This window comes from Asparagus officinalis, chromosome 5 (assembly GCF_001876935.1).
Source record: "Asparagus officinalis chromosome 5, Aspof.V1, whole genome shotgun sequence".
In the NCBI taxonomy this organism is placed as follows: Eukaryota; Viridiplantae; Streptophyta; class Magnoliopsida; order Asparagales; family Asparagaceae; genus Asparagus; species Asparagus officinalis.
Genome location: NC_033798.1, coordinates 103,682,643 through 103,699,436, shown reverse-complemented (window position 1 = coordinate 103,699,436; position 16,794 = coordinate 103,682,643). Strand labels below are relative to the sequence as shown.

General features: G+C 43.9%; 1 protein-coding gene across 1 annotated transcript; it reads left to right on the top strand.

Moving 5' to 3' along the window:
* Positions 6,144-7,430, top strand: LOC109842281 (DNA-directed RNA polymerase II subunit RPB1-like). Its single transcript, XM_020411179.1, has 2 exons — positions 6,144-6,996; positions 7,063-7,430. Exons 1-2 carry the CDS (start codon positions 6,144-6,146, stop codon positions 7,428-7,430), a joined length of 1,221 nt encoding a protein of 406 aa, XP_020266768.1.

Sequence of the window (16,794 nt, the reverse complement as noted above, 5' to 3'; positions counted from 1 at the left end):
CTAGTGGTGGGCAGTTGTGTATTAGTTACATAGATTCAGACTATGCTAGAGATTTAGATAAGTGCCGATCGACGACGGGGTATGTATTCACTTTGACCCATGCGCCGGTGTGTTGGAGATGCACCTTGCATTCTACAATTGCTTTGTCGATGACAGAGGCAGAGTACATGGCGATTACAAAGGTTGTTAAGGAGGCAACTTGGCTTCAAGGACTTTTGAAAGACCTTGGTGTTTCGCAATGGTCTGTAACCTTTTATTGTGATAGCTTGAGTGTTATCTATTTGGTGAAGAATCAGGTTTTCCATGCGAGGACAAAGCACATTGATGTTTGTTATCACTTCATGCGGGATGTTCTTGAAGATGGGTGTTTGTTGGAAATTTGCAGTAAAAAGATAATGAAAAAAAATTGACTTGTATTCCTCTTAAAATCAATTACAATTTGGATTCCGATTACAAAAGAGAGGAGAATGAATTTGATTCTCCCCTTTGTTTAATTCTGGGTTCTTCTTGGTAGCGATGGAGTGCCTCCTTCGATTGATTGTGTCGAACTTGCTCTCCGTTGATGCCTCCTTCGATTGATTGTGTCGAACTTGCTCTCCGTTGACGATCCGACTGTCTTGATTCACTGGAACGATTGACTTGTTTGATGAATTCGGTTTAGAACTCTTAATGAGTTTAATGGACTCAGAACAAGTTGAGAACTCTGAAAAGAGTTGTTGAGAACCGAATAATTGATTTGGTGTAATTACCTTGCGTTGCAAGTTTAATTACCAATTCTTAAATGAGTTTCAGAGCTCGGAGTGAGTTGAAACTCTATAACAAAGTTGTTAGAACCGAAGATTCGGTTAATAGCCAAGTAAATCCGCCGTTGGTGGAGGGATTCTTCAAGATTTGATTAACTGATTGCTGATCAGTTCTTTGATCTCTTGGAAAATCGCCTTCTCTGTGCGGTTAAGCTGCTGAGATTTGTTAACCTTATATGGTTTTGATACCAGCACACGTCCACCCTCTACTCAATTGAGTAAGTCAGTTATTTATATGGGGATCAGGGGTGTAACCAACCCCTAAATCCGCTCCTAAGTGGGCGAAAATCCCTCAGAACGTGGGATAACGGTTTTGAGGGCGTTCGACTTGTGTTTGAACAAGTCAAAACGCCCCAGTTGGCGTTCTGGTCCTTAACTCTGCGTCCAAGGCTTGAGACGCAGAGTTAAATCTCTGTTAGAGATTTGGGACGCATAGGCCGCTTCGTGTGTTGAGTTCTCAAGTCTGTGTTCTGGATTTAGGATGCAGTGTTGAGTGTTTGCCAAAGAACGTACAGTTCGTGTGTTTTGTGTTTTAACTCTGCGTTGCAGAGTTGGATGTCTTTTGGAGAACACACAGTTCATCTGTGTTTTGAATCTGAGAAACGCAGAGGTGAGTTCTGTGTTTGAGAGAGGTTGTTGACTTGTAACCTCATCCATTATAACATTGCAAAGGCTACTGCTTATTGATCTTTACCTGTTATAGGATATGAGAGTCGTCAGATTGTAACTCTCACTGTTGATTGTGAAGGTAACTGAATAGAGTTTTCATCAGCTGTCGGAAGTTTCGTTGAATTGTAACTCTTCTCGATCTGTGTGAAAAGTCCCTTATTTGCAACCTTCATTTGTCAGCACGAAAGCTATTTGATTGTAGCTTTCATTATTGAAGCTTGACGGGAATCAATCATCCATAGTGATTTTTAGACGAATATTTGCCCACAGCTCTCTACCAAGCAACTCACCAACTAAGTCCAACCTTTTATTTCTGAAATCATTACACTGCTCATCAGCGTCTCTAATAGTTGCTAATATAATATTAGTCATGTTGTTGTCGCAGCCATCAAGATCAATCATCTCAGAGATGAGGTCGTATTTGTAGCGATTGTAGAGTTGAGGCTGTAGTGGTTAGAAAGTCGTCTGATTGTAACTTCCATTGTCGGGGCTTAATAGGGACTAGCTATCCATTGTGATTTTTAGACACCCTACAGAACCCCCTCTAAAGTTTTTGAAAGTTCGCGGTTGACTGGGACGAATTTTTGGAATACTTTAGATCCCAAAATTTAGTAAATCGATTGCTCATTCCGTCTAATCTGAAGACATTGTCGAACTTGGTTGTTGGAATGCTGAAATCCTGTTTCCTCAAACCAAACAAGATAGCTTTTGAGTCCTGATAACAACGAACTTAGTCAAACAAACTAAATCCCAAGTCATCGTCTGACTCGCCGACAGGCTCGTCCTTTTTCCTTTTTTCCTTGGAGGCAAGAACAATAGCGTTCTCAATAGATACAATAGAGATAACAGCAACAACAAGGACGTTCTTGTGGGTATTGACGAACATGTGAAGAGCAGCTGCAAGAGAGTGAAGGATAACAAAGTAACCATAGAAACACCATCTGCAAACTTGTCAGCGAGGTTGTCTTTCGTGAGATCGAGTAATTCTGCATAGAAACACCATCTGCAAACTTGTCAGCGAGGTTGTCTTTCGTGAGATCGAGTAATTCTGGGCTTAAGACAGATCCATTGTCATAGACAGGGAGAATCGAGGTTGTCTTTCGTGAGATCGAGTAATTCTGGGCTTAAGACAGATCCATTGTCATAGACAGGGAGAATCACAAGCCCATATGGGAGGGGCTTTATTCTAAATGTGGTTAGGAGGACAGCCTCAGAAGATTCTTACTCTATTTCTTTTCTTGATCAGCTCAACTTATTCTTTGTTGGAATGTTAAGCCAGTTAGAAGAATGGTTTGTGCGCTGGGTCGAATCGGCTTTCGTGTTGCTGATTATAATCTGCCTGTACCCATCTAATAGACTCCACAGTGGAGTTGTCTGTTTCTTCTTGGCCTTAGTCACTTTGACAGCTGACATCAGACTCCCTCTATTTATTTGGAACCATGTCTTGGCTTTAAACATAGAGGAATTTGTTTGGTTGAGTTAGAACGCACAGGTAGATTTCTTGTGTTATCGAATTGAAACGCAGAGTTAAATCCTGCGTTTAGGAGCTTAATTAATGTAGACGCACATGTAAATTTCCTTGTGCTAAAACATTAAAACGCAGGGTTGAACTCTGCATTCGGAAGTTCAAGCAACGCTGACGCACAGGTAAATTTCCTTGTGCTAAAACATTAAAACGCAGGGTTGAACTATGCGTTCGGAAGTTCAAGCAACGCTGACGCACAGGCCATGTTCGGCGGGATTCTGGGCCTAGAATCTCGCCCCGATTTGACAGCTCATAGCTGTCTATAAATAGACCGCTAAGGGTCAAATCAAAAGTCATCTGACTTTTTGCCTCCTCTTTTTCGAAAGATTTTTAACGAAGACTCTTCGTTTTCTTACTCCGGCGAACCCTGTTCATCCTCTCCGATCTTCATCTTCCATGGGTCCGAAAAAGAAGACTGTTACTCGTCCAACCGCCGTCACAGGCTTCCCTCGTCGGTGGTAAGTACCGAACTCTACGGCCACCAAACTTGCTTCGACGAGTTTTTTGAAAACCCTAGATGGATTCTTGTGAACGAGGAAGACGACTCGTTTTGATTCTGTAACGCAGAGTTGGGGCTTTGCATTTTGAATTTGAAACATCGAGGCCTAACCCTTGCGTTAACAAATTTTTAACGCTAGATCTGAACTGTGCGTCGGGAAATTTAACACAGAGTTCAATCTCTGCGTTGACAAACTTTAACGCCAGGTCGCTACTGTGCGTTTGGACATTTAACGCAGAGTTCGACCTCTGCGTTGATAAACTTTTAACGCCAGATCTGAACTGTGCGTTTGGAAGCTTGACGCAAAGTTTGACCTTTGCGTTAATAAGCTTTTGAACGCCCTATTTGAACTGTGCGTTTAGGAGCTTGATGCAGAGTTCGACATCTGCGTTAATAAACTTCTGAACGCCATATTTGAACTGTGCGCTTGAAAGCTTTCTCTCTTTCTAGAGATTTGATTAGAGTTCCCTCTTGTTTTTATTTCCTCATTGGCTAACTGAGTACTTTTCTCTTTTTGCAGTGCCCTACTCCCGCGAACCTCTTACTCTTCGCCACCATTTCTGCAGTGCCCTACTCCCGCGAACCTCTTACTCTTCGCCACCATTTCGGGCGCGAAGGTGGCGTCGATTCCAATATGCAATTCAATCTGTGCCAGGAACTCCCAATTTTTCAGGATGCAGACAAGGATCGTATTACCCTAATTTCCAATCCAAGCCCAGCTGTACTCAGGATTTTGGTGACGGACGCCAAATTCGAAACCGACTCTCGTAAAAAACTTACCAAACTAGCATTCCTGTTTGGCGATCATGTCGTCATTAAAAAAGAAATCGTGACTGGCGGCCGCTATAAGTGGTTGAGGCAAATAGGAGATCGCCGTTTCTTTCTCCCTGATATGCATAAGATGTTTCCTATCGCTTACTATCAGTGTGCTTCCGTCCCTCGACATATGGACTGGGACCTTGTCCGGGAGCAAGATGGAGTAGCTATCGGGGCTTTGACCTACACAGGCGTACACATTGTAGGTTACAATCGACAAGTGTCTGTTTTGGAGCCCTGCTTGTTCTCACGGGGGTATCATTTGGGAGAAACAGTTAGTACGGCCAATACTTTTATGCGAAGATTTCTGGCCACAAAAGGAGAGTTCCCCTCCTCAGTATTCAGGGCTCCTAGATGGGTACACTCTACAGCATGGTGGACGCGAATGACAGACTTTATAATAACAGAATTAGAGGGATCTTTAGCTCAGTCTGGGCTTGCTTGTCCTGTAATAGCTACCAGACATGGTATTGACTACAACTATTACAATTTTTATGCTGTTTTGGAGAACTATAACCCGGAGACGTGTACATTCTTCACACCAGTGGGGGAATTGGGGTTTGCCCTCCATGAAATGTATGATGTTTCGGGTCTTCCTTTTGGAGATTTGCCCTATGAGGAGTTCGTTCCAGGATCAAACGAGCTCAGGATTTTGAAGGAGAAGCATCCTGACGTCTATGACACTCTATGGGAGGTGATGTGTCATTTTCAAATCTGTGCTCAACTGACGGGGGCCCGAGGACGTGGTATAAAGCAGCTATCCTGGGCTGATTATCTATTCCAGAACTTATCTCACAAAACAGCTGATGTGTCTCGCCGGAACGCGAGTGCCCCTGAGACAATCCAAACTCTGATCAACGATGCTACTGCCCATTATGTCAACGAGGGATTGGAAGAGGACTTCCCTGCACAGACTGAGTTTGAAAGTTTCCATCACCAGGCTGCTGTGCCTATTTCTGACAGGGCCTTGTTGGCCGGCTTCCTCATGTTGTGGCTCAAGCGATGTGTCGTCCCTACGAGGCCCATAAATGCTGTGATGATAGAGGTAGTCTACCCGGCTGTCCTCTTAGCTTACGGGAGACCTGTGAACTTGCTTTCAGCTATGACTTGCTGTTTGCAGCATGATTTGAGGGAGTTGTGCCTCGAATTCATTCAGGTGAAGGAGGTAGAATCTGAAGGAAAGAAGAGTCTGGTGACACCAAATCCTCGAGTTCCTCTGCCATATACCTATTTGATGGCATGGTACGTATCTCATTGCCCTCTTTTGATGAGTGCCCCATCTCCATCGGATGAGGGGTTCATCCCTTTTGTGCAGCGATTAGAAGAAGCTTCCTGGGAAGGCACGTATGTCGTGAGGGTCCGTCAGATTTTGTCGAGAGACCTCAATTATCAACTATTCCGCTGTTTCCCAGACTTTGAAGGCGGTGACTATGGGCAAGTGTTCCAAGATACGGCTGGTTCAGATGGTTTTACCCGCTTAGATGGAGGGGTTTTCCACTGGCTCTTGAATATTAGACCAGGTTATCTCTTCTTTAGGCAAAATAACAAATGCATAATCGAGCCGTATCAGCCATATCGGTTTGCTCGCCAGTTCGGGTACGACCAATTATATGTTGGGAATCCCCGGAGTCAGCTTGCAATTGTTGGCAACATATACGAATGAGCTAGGGCCTGGTACTACTCCACTACAGGCTGCACTGGAGCTACCTTTAGGTTACCTCACAAGACGCCCAATTCTCTTTCATCCATACCTTTTTGTAACTGGTATCATACAGCCTCCAAGATACCTGATTACAGGTTGAATTTGTCGGGGCTATGGGAAATTAGGAAGATGTACTCATCCAGAAGAGGAGCCCGGGTATCTCGTCTGAAGGGAATCAATGAGTTCTTATCCTTCGAAGATGAGACTGAAGGAGGAGGAGGAGAAGGAGGTCTGGGGTCAGAGAGTGCTCCAGTAGCGAGCCCTAAAGCTGCTGATACTTCAAGAACCAAGGCAGCTGGAAAGAGGGTTCTTACCGAAGCAGAAGAAGTTCAGTACGAGAAACGTACTTGCAGAAAACTGCTAGTAGACCCTCCTGCTGAGAAGTTGATGGCGGATGCTTTTAAATCTGTCGGTGGAGAGGAAGAACAAGAACCAGTTGCTGCAAGTCATCACGATCCCATAGGTCCTCATTCTGGGGGTGCTACATTTTCTGAAGCATTCTCTTCTCAATGTCCTTTGGACCCGGAAGAGGGTGGAGATGAATCCCTGATTGGGGATATAGAGGCCTCTCCTGACATTTCACCTTTTTCAGAGCTAGCTCCAGGTGTTACTCCTTCATCTACAGGGGCACTGCCTGCAACGTCTCCATCTGAAGGGGTTAAACTTCCTACAGGCGAACTGGTGACAGATGAACTTGCAAATGTTAATGAGAGTCAGTCTCCCACCTCCTCTGCACTATTGCCACACTCGGAGGCCATTATTCCTAGTCCAACGACTAGTCGAATGATTATAGTGGATACGACTGCGAGTTCTCCGGGAGCTTCAGCTGCAGACGATGACGAACCGTTAGACTATGGAAGCTCCTCTCGCAATGATGATGTTGATGAGAATGAAAGTGATGGTGACGATTCCGCTGGCTGGGCTGATCCGTCACCACCCTCTTCTGATAAGGCGTCCGGTTATCTTCCTTTTTACCCTACTGGTAGAAATTACACACTCTGATTTTTCTGGTGTTTCTTTCTTTTATACTGACTGTTCTTTTGTGTAGGTTCTCCAACTCATGGGGTTGCTGATGCGTCATCGTCTCTCAACCCACAAGCAGCAGATATCCCTCCCTCTGAATCGATGCCGGTGACGACAAGTTCTTTGCCAGAAGCACCTCTTTCGCTAAAGATTCCCCTCAAATATGTGGGGACAGAGATTGTGTTGAGCTCAGCCCGAACAGGGGCGCTCATGGCTCTACCCTCCAGTCCTTCACATTTGGACATAACAATGGCTTCTCCGGCTTCTTCCCGATCATCACCTACTGTGCTCCCCATCGACATCTCTGATGAAGTCTCTAAGTCCAGTGGTCATCCCTTCCATTCTAAAAGTTCTTATACGACCGTTGGAAGATATGATGAAGATAGCGATTGAGGAGATCGGTGCTGGACGAGCTTCATTTGATTTTTTCAAACCAATACTCATGAATTCTTTGAACAACATTCGATATGTGGATGACGCTCGATTGTTCCAGCATTGCTCTGAAGGCATCTCTCGGTTGGAAAAAGATCTGAGGGCTTTGGAAGAATTACATCGAGCTGATCTTGCTGCCCAGGCTGCTTTAGTCTTTAATAATCTTCAAGCTGAAGCGGCCCGTCAATACGAAACTTTCCAAGAAGCCATCACTGAAAGGGAGCTTGAAATTGCATCCTTACAGGGGCAATGCATTCAGAAGCAACATGCTGTGGACGTCTCTGGTGCTGCCATACAAACGTCTCGTGCAGAAATTGATCGCCTCAGGGTGGAGTTGGCTCGACACGAGGCCGAGCTCGCGCGAGAGGAAGAGATCTTGAAAAAGCTCACACTGGAAAGCGTGAAAACTTATGCCACTTACCGTTCGTCGGTGCAGGACCTTGAACTTCTCCAAAAGAAAGCTAATGCAATTGAGCCGGACGAAAGCGCCCTTAAGAAGAAAGCCGAGGTGATGGTGCAGGCTGCTCACGAAGAAAGGCTCTCTGCTATTAAATCCCGGCTTGCGTATTTCGCTTTTACTGATCCAGAGGCTTAATCATGTATTGTTCTTTTCACTTGATAAGAACAGGGTTTTTGTATCACTCAATATTTCTGAGCAAAATAAAAAGAGTGATTCTGGTTTATATCTATTTATTGCATGTGTCGTGTCCCGACTTGCAACAATGAAACTATATGGAAAACACCCAACTTTTAAAATTTCCTTTACAATCATCTAAGATAATTCTAAATTTTTTTTAACTTGTTGGGGATGGGTATATGAACACTCGTTATTCCTTTGTAGGAGAATTAACTGGTTCAAACGGGTTAAAACTGTTAGAGATGGTTTGTTAACATAACAGAGATTTGGGAATCTATCGATCTATTGGAAAGAGTCGATAAGTGGATTTTTGTCAGAGGTGTAGTGTTAACGTGACAAGAAGAATATTGCTATAGGAGCAATTTTGAGGACTTATTGCTCTGTTGGAGAGAGTCGATACGTGGATTTTTGTCAGAGGTGTAGTGTTAATGTGACAAGAAGAATATTGTTATAGAAGTAATTTTGAGGACTTATCACTATATTGGAGAGAGTCGATAAGTAGATTTTTGCCAGAGGTGTAGTGTTAACGTGACAAGAAGAATATTGCTATAGGAGCATTGCTATAGGAGCAATTTTGAGGACTTATCGCTCTGTTGGAGAGAGTCGATAAGTAGATTTTTGCCAGAGGTGTAGTGTTAACGTGACAAGAAGAATATTGCTATAGGAGCAATTTTGAGGACTTATCGCTCTGTTGGAGAGAGTCGATAAGTAGATTTTTGTCAGAGGTGTAGTGTTAACGTAGCAAGAAGAATATTGCTATAGAAGTAATTTTGAGGACTTATCGCTCTATTGGAAAGAGTCGATAAGTGGATTTTTGTGAGAGGTGTAGTGTTAACGTGACAAGAAGAATATTGCTATAGAAGCAATTTTGAGGAATTACCGCTCTATTGGAGAGAGTCGATAAGTAGATTTTTGTCAGAGGTGTAATGTTAACGTGACAAGAAGAATATTGCTATAGAAGCAATTTTGGGGACTTATCGCTCTATTGGAGAGAGTCGATAAGTGGATTTTTGTCAGAGGTGTAGTGTTAACGTGACAAGAAGAATATTTTAGTATCTCGCTAGAGAGGACTTGCTAACAGATTTATCATCGAAGTGATGAGTTATGATACTTGTGATTTGAACAAGATTGTGGAATTTTATCACCCCATTGAAAGGAGTTGATAAACTGAGTATTTACTGCTCTGTTAGGGAGAGTTAGTAAATTGATCATGATTTGAATGATTTTGGAGACCTATTGTTCCCTTGATGAGAATCAATAAGTGGATTTTGATAGAGGAATTACTGTTACAATGATGTAAACTAAATTCAAGCTCTGTGGGGATGAGATCTGTCTGCGACATAATATTAACCTGACGGGGATTTAAACTCTGCTGGGGAAATACAGAAGTTTAACAATGCCATGCTAAAAGAGTTCATGAACTTAAGAAATAAGTATCATGTTTTGCCAATACAAAGATGTGTCCTTTGATTCAAATAATCACAATGCATGGGTGACTTTTGCATTTGAGATTCCAAAATGTAGAGTTAAGAACTCTTATAACGTAGGGCTAGGCCTGACATTTGAGACTTGAACGCAGAAGTGAACTCTGCGTTAAGATCTAATCGATCTTATCAATTAACGCAAAAGATTGCGTTTCAAAATCGGTTGGGATTCTTTCTTAGAGTCCCGAACCAATTTAACAGCTTGATGGCTGTTATAAATAGGCCTGTAAGGTCACATCAAGAGTCATTTGACTCTTTTGCCTTGCTTAGTTCCAAGAACGAGATTTCTCGTTTGAATTTCGGTCAATTTTCTGACGAACTCCGTCTTCTCCAATTAATCACCCGCATGGCGCCCAGGAGGATGAGTGCGGGTTCCAAGAAGGCTGCCAAGGCGGCTTTGGACGCGTTGCCGGCCGAGAACACCGGCGATGTCGCGGCTCCGATGAGCGCTTCGACACTACCGTCGCTGTCACATGGACCTCGTTGCTGTGGTAAGTGGTGGCCATGGCATCTTATTTCGACAAGTTTTCTGAAAACCCTAGATGAGTTCTCATCAACGAGGAAGATAACTCGTTTCTGTCTGAAACGCAGAGTTATAACTTCGTGTTAAAATAAAAAACACAGACTTAGGACCCTGCGTTTAGAAATTATAGAGCTAAGTCTCTATGTTAAAATTAGGAATGCAGAGTTAGGACTCTGTGTTAAAATTGAAAATGCAGACTTAGGACTCTGCGTTTGAGGAAACATAGAGTTAAGACTCCTATGTTTGGGTATGAAATTTGAACGCAGGACCTGGTTTAACCTCTGCGTTCCAGTATTATAACGCAAGGTTCAACCTCTGCGTTCAAATATTACAACGCAGGGTTTAACCTCTGCGTTCAAATATTACAACGCAGGGTTCAGCCTCTGCGTTTAAGTACTGATACAAGGGTTGGAACTTGTATTTAAAGCTTGGCACGTAGAATTTAACCTTCGTGTGTTAGCAACCTATTTCTGCTACTAACTATTGCTTCTGATTTTACAGTACCTTTTCCCAATGTACCACTTCTACCGGAGCAGCATTTCAACTACACTGATGCTCCAGAAGTGGGGAGAGCTTTTGGGCTTCGCAGAGAAATTCCTTTATGCACTTTTCCTAGCTTGGAGCGGGCACATTTAATTAGGTTTGCTGGGTGTTCCACCCTTAGGGCTCTGATCACTGATGTGGATCTAGACACTCCTGTGGGTTTGGACCAGTTCGTCAAACCATCATTTTTGTTCGGAGACCATATATCCGCCGATGGACAAGTTAGGTATGTCGAAGATTCTCAGATGCTGCGAAGAATCGATGATCAGTTGCTTTTTCTTCCAAGCATGAAGAGAATGTACCCGCTTTCATACTTCCTGAGTGTCGGTGGTCGTAGGGGCTTGGCCTTCGATCTTGTAAAGGAAAAAGAGAACATCTCATTCGGATCTGGTCGATCCTCTCGTGTTCAATTTGGCGGACAACTCAAAGGTCTGAGACCTGGTTGTTTTGAGAAAAAAAGGCTTCGCTCAGGAGACACCTCTTCCAGCGAACATTTTCGTGCGCCAGTTTATTGTTGCCCGATGCGAATTTCCTACACAAGCCTTCTGTTCTCCAGGCTGGTTATTTTCTGGAGAAGATGGCTGGTGGACCCGGATGGTGGATTTTGTTCTAGAAGAACTTAAGGAGCCCCTTGCTCAGTCTGGCCTCACGATACCAGTACATGCTACAAGACGCGGGATCATTCAGAACTATCCCTACTTCTTTGCTATACTGGAGCGGTACAATCCGAATAGCTGCACTTTTTTCACACCTGTTGGGGAGTTGGGATTTGTTCTCCATGAGATGCATGCGATATCGGGATTATCCTTCGGGCAAACGCCCTATGAAGAATTTATTCCCACCATCGAAGAACTCTCCCTCCTGAAGACTGCTCATCCAGAGATATACAGCACCTTTTGAGAGTTGATATGCCATTTCTACATCTGTGCTCAAGTCGCTGGGATGCGTGGTGGTGGTCTTATGCATACTGCGTGGGCAGATTACTTATTTCAGAACCTGGGTCAGAAAGACTTGATGGTGACCCAATTTGCTATAAGCTCTACTAAGAGTATTAAAGCCCGCATCAAGGCCCCTAATGCTATTTATAGGAACAGGTGTTTAGAAGATGGGTTTGAAGCTGACAGCGAATTTGAAAGTTTTCATCATCAAACTGCAATTCCTATCTCTGACACGGCCCTTCTTGCTGGTTTCTTGATGCTATGGTTGAAGCGGTGCGTCGTGCCAACGAAACCAGCTGAATCGATCTTGGTTGAGGTAGTCTACCCAGTCGTTCTTCTGGCTTACGGAAGACCTCTAAGTCTTCTCCCTGCAATGACAGGTTGTCTACAGAGGGGCTTACGGGATTTGATTTCTGAACTCCTAGACGTCAAGGAGATGAATGTTGCTGGGAAGAAAGTTCGGAAGACTTCTCAACCCCGCACACCAATGCCCTATACTTACTTAGTGGCTTGGTTTGTGCTGCATTGTCCCTCTTTGATGACGGGAATTGTACATGATAATGAAGCCTCTGTTCCTTTCATCCAGAGACTTGAGTCTGCCATGTGGACGTCCGTGCACATAGTCCGGGCTAGACAACTCTTGTCTTTGGAAGACAAGTATGATCTATTTTGCTGCCGCCCTTGTTTTGATGGGGCTGAAGAAGAAGGCCCGAAGTTTGGCGACGTGGTTTTCGAAGGATCTTCGCTTTTAAACACAGGGACTTTCCAATGGCATCTTGCTATCAGGGTGGGCTACCTGGTCTTCCGACTAGGCGAGAAATGCATCATTGAGCCATATATTCCTTCGCGTTTCGCTCGACAATTTGGGTATGATCAGCTTTATGTTGGTAACCCTAACCCACGATTAGCTCATATTGGGAATCTTTACGAAGGTGCTCATGCTTGGTATTTCTTTTCTGCCCGAGGGACTCATGCTTAGTTTACTCTGCCTAATTTGCCGCCTGGTTGCTCTACCGTAGCGAATTTCCATGATTGGTTCGACAAAGCTTCTCGAATCCCCGAATATGATATATATACCTCATGCATAAATGAGATCCGAGAATTTTATAAATCGAGAAGTGGTTCTGCTAGGACTCGATTACCAGGGATAGAGGATTATCTGTCCTGCGAATGAGAAGCATCCAGAATCGAGGAGATCCTAGGGGAATTACCTACTGCTAAGCCTTCTGAAGAAGAGGACACTAAAGAAGTTCTCGAGAGGACACCCCCTCATGAGCCTCGCTCCTTGAGATCATAAGGGAAGCGGGCTCTTACTGCTGAGGAGGAAGGCGAATATGAGAAGAGGATTCGGAAGCGAAAACCCGTTGCTGCTAAGAACTCCAAAAAAGCTAAACTGATGGGGTACGCCATAAAGTCGGCACGTGTTGCGTCTCCTGAAAACAGCGGGGATACTATGCTTTAAGTTATTCCTCCTAGTCCTGAAATGCCAACAGGTGGACAGGGATCGACCGTCCCAGGTTCAGCGCCAAATATGCCCGAAAAGTTATCATCTGAAGCTGCGCACACCCCCACTCGCACTGATTATGAGAATTGCTTTATTTATCCACCGACTACTCCACCCCCAAGCTCGGAAACTTTGAGGAAGCTCATCGAACAATTAGAGTACTGGATGCAAATGACTATCGATGTCGTTAGTCTCGGGGACGTGAGTTTCAAAGTCTTTGAACCCCATCTGCTGGAGTGTCTCACCAAGATTAGGAACGAAGGGAATGCACTGTGGACTGAACATTGTCACGAGAGCATTATTATTCTGGAATATGAATTGGAATTCGTTTCAATGCTACAACGCGACGACATAGAACCCGAAGTGGATCAGGCTCTTTCTGAGGTCAGGGCTTTGAAAATACAGCAGCAAGAGGCTCTTCAAAAGAGTCTATCCGAAACAGATTCTCGTATTGCTCGTCTGCGCTGGGAACATCTTCAAGTGCAAGTAGACTTGGGCAGTTTTGCTGCAGGTATTCGGGATACTGCGATCGAGCTTACCCATGCTGGTATTGAGCAATCTCAGATAACTGCTCGATTAGCGGGAGACATGGAAGTTATAAAAGGGTTAATTGCTTACTGTGGCGGGCTTTTCAAAGGCTATTGCGATGAGCTTGTTGCTGCTGACAAGATTAGGCGAGAGATTGCAGAAGCAGCACCAAATGAAGAGGAGCTCAAGAGCAAGATAACAGAGGAAGTCAAAAAGGCTCGTGAGGAGAAAGTATTGGCGCTGAAATCTAAACTCAAGTCTTTTAGACTGATGAGTCCCGATGCTTAGGACTTGAATCGCTTTTTAGCTAGGGAATAAATTTGTATCATTTTCATTTCGATTGTCTTCATTTTGTATTCAAATCAACAATATTGAATGAAAATGATATCATTTTGGCTTTCATCATCTCTTTTGTTGAAATATGATTCAGGACAACGAAAGATAAAGCAAATGCCATGAGTATAGTGTTAACTTGGCATGAAATCGAAATTCTCTTTATTAGAGTAATTCTAGAAAATTTCAATCGTCAGAGGTTTAATGTTAACATGGCGAAATACAAGACAGAAATATACTATAAATAGGCAAACCCCAGCCTGATTTAGCTGGGGTTTAGGGGGCTACATGATTTACGGGAAGTATCTCTTAAGGAACTTTCCATTGATTGGCATCATGAGCCTATCTCCTTTTTTATTGATGAGACGATAAGCTCCACTCGAATAGACTGATTCTATTACGAAGGGCCCCTCCCATTTAGGATTGAACTTCCCCTTGGTTTTGTGAGTCATTACCATGGGTCGTCCGTTGGCCAAAACTAAGTCGCCTTTCTTGAAAATCCGTTCCTTAACCTTTTTGTTGTAGGCTTTGGAAATAAGGGCTTGATATAACTCGATCTGTTGCTGAGCTTGAAGTCGTTTGTCATCTAAGACTTCAAGTTCTTTCTTGATGTTTTTCTTCTTCTGTTAGTCCCATTGTGATAGCAACTCTCAGAGAAGGGATCTGAATTTCTAATGGTAATACAGCCTTGCAGCCATATACCAAAGAGAATGGTGTAGCTCTTGTAGGGGTCCTCACCGTTGTGCGGTAAGCCCACAGGCATTCTTCAAGTCTTTCATCCCAATCGCGCCGGCTCTTGGAAACAAATTTTTTGAGAAGCTTCACTATAGTTTTGTTGAAGGCTTCTGCAAGACCATTTGCTGGCGGGTAATAAACCGTAGATGCTACACTTTGGATTCTGAATTTATCACAGAATCTCTGGAATCCAAAACTGATGAATTGTGTCCCGTTGTCGTGAACTATTCGTCTTGGTACTCCAAAACGGTATATGACATGATGCTTGATGAACTTGATTACATTCGAAGTCTTGACTTCTTTCAACGGGATTGCCTCCGCCCATTTGGAGAAATAGTCAGTCACAGCTAAAATGAACCGGTGCCCCTTGGACGTCGGAGGGGAAATCGGTCCCACTATATCTATACCCCACATTTCGAAGGGCTAGGACGCCGTTGTGGGGTGTAAGTTTCCAGGTGCTTGGTGGATAAAATCTCCATGAATTTGACATGCGTGACAACGTTTAGCATAGTCAACTGCGTCTGAAAACATCTTCAGCCAATAATAGCCGATTCGTCGGAGGTGATCTCCTAATTTAGCTCCAGGCTGATGAGCTCCGCACATTCCGTCATGAGCCTCTTTGAGGGCTTCTTTAGCTTCCTTTCGGGAAAGGCATCGAAGTAAGACTCCATCATGTGATTTACGATACAGGACTTGAGAAACTGCATCGTAATAGAATCGGAGGGCCTTTCGTTAATTCCATATAGGGCATAGTCGATGTACGGAAATCGCCAATCCCTAGATTCGAAGTCCATAAATGTTGTACAGACTTCTCCTGTCGTCGTCTCGTCTGAGTTTTCCTTTATAGGAATTTTGGAAAAGTATAGCTCACGTCCCATGACCGGAAACATTGTTTCGGCTCCTGGGGGTAAGGCTAGCGAAGTTGCCAAAGAGGCTAAAGCATCGGCATATGCATTCTGAGCTCTTGGCACGTATTCGATAAAGAAGCCTTCGAACTTTTGAGCCTGCTCTAGCACTGCGAAGTAATACGGGATCAAATCCTCATGACGTACTTCGTATTCTCCTCGGACTTGATTAACGATGAGCTGAGAGTCACCATAAGCCTCGAGGTGCTGAATATTAAGTTCTTCAGCAAATTGCATCCCTAATAGCAGAGCATTATACTCGGCTACATTGTTGGTGCAAGGTTCGATTAGGGAAAATCCTATTGGGATCACGTGCCATTCAGAGAGATTAATACTACTCCTACTCCTGCGGTGATTGCTCCATGAGGGTTTGCTCAAGACGCACTATCGAAGAATAACTTCCACACATGCGTAGCTTCTTGAGTAGCGCAAGCTTCAGCGACTTCGTCAGGTAATTTTTCATACAACTTAGACGTTCCCGATACTGGGTGATCGGCTAAAAAGTCTGCCAGTGCTTGACCCTTGACCGCCTTTTGAGGCATGAACTGCATGTCGTATTGCGACAAGAGAATGGCCCATTTTGCAAGCCGGCAATTTAGAGATGATGGTTTTGTCATCAGAACACTCAAAGGATTCACCTTAGAGATAACCTGAATAGTTTGTCCAACTAGATAATGTCACATCTTTTGGATTGCGAATACCAAGGCGAGACATTCTTTTCGACTGGATTGTACCGGTGTTCGGCTCCCATCATAGTCCTGCTCAGGTAATAGATTGCTTGTTCTTAACCTTGATCATTGTTCTGGGCTAACAAAGCACCAAGAGAATGATCCATGACCCTCATATATAACAGGAATGGTTTTCCTGATATTGGGGCCACGAGAACTGGCGGTTGAGTTAGGTATCTCTTAATCTCCTCGAATGCTCTTTGACACTCTGTATCCCAAACAAAGGATATTCCTTTCTTCATGAGCTTAGAGAAAGGTTGGCATCGCCCTAAAAGATTTAATATGAATCTTCGAATGTAGGCCAGTCTGCCTTGCAAACCTCTGAGCTCTTTGAGATTCTTCGGAGGTGTATGAATCTTCGAATGTAGGCCAGTCTGCCTTGCAAACCTCTGAGCTCTTTGAGATTCTTCGGAGGTGGTGTCTTGGATGGCACGCACTTTTTCTGGGTCAAGAGAGATTCCTTTGGA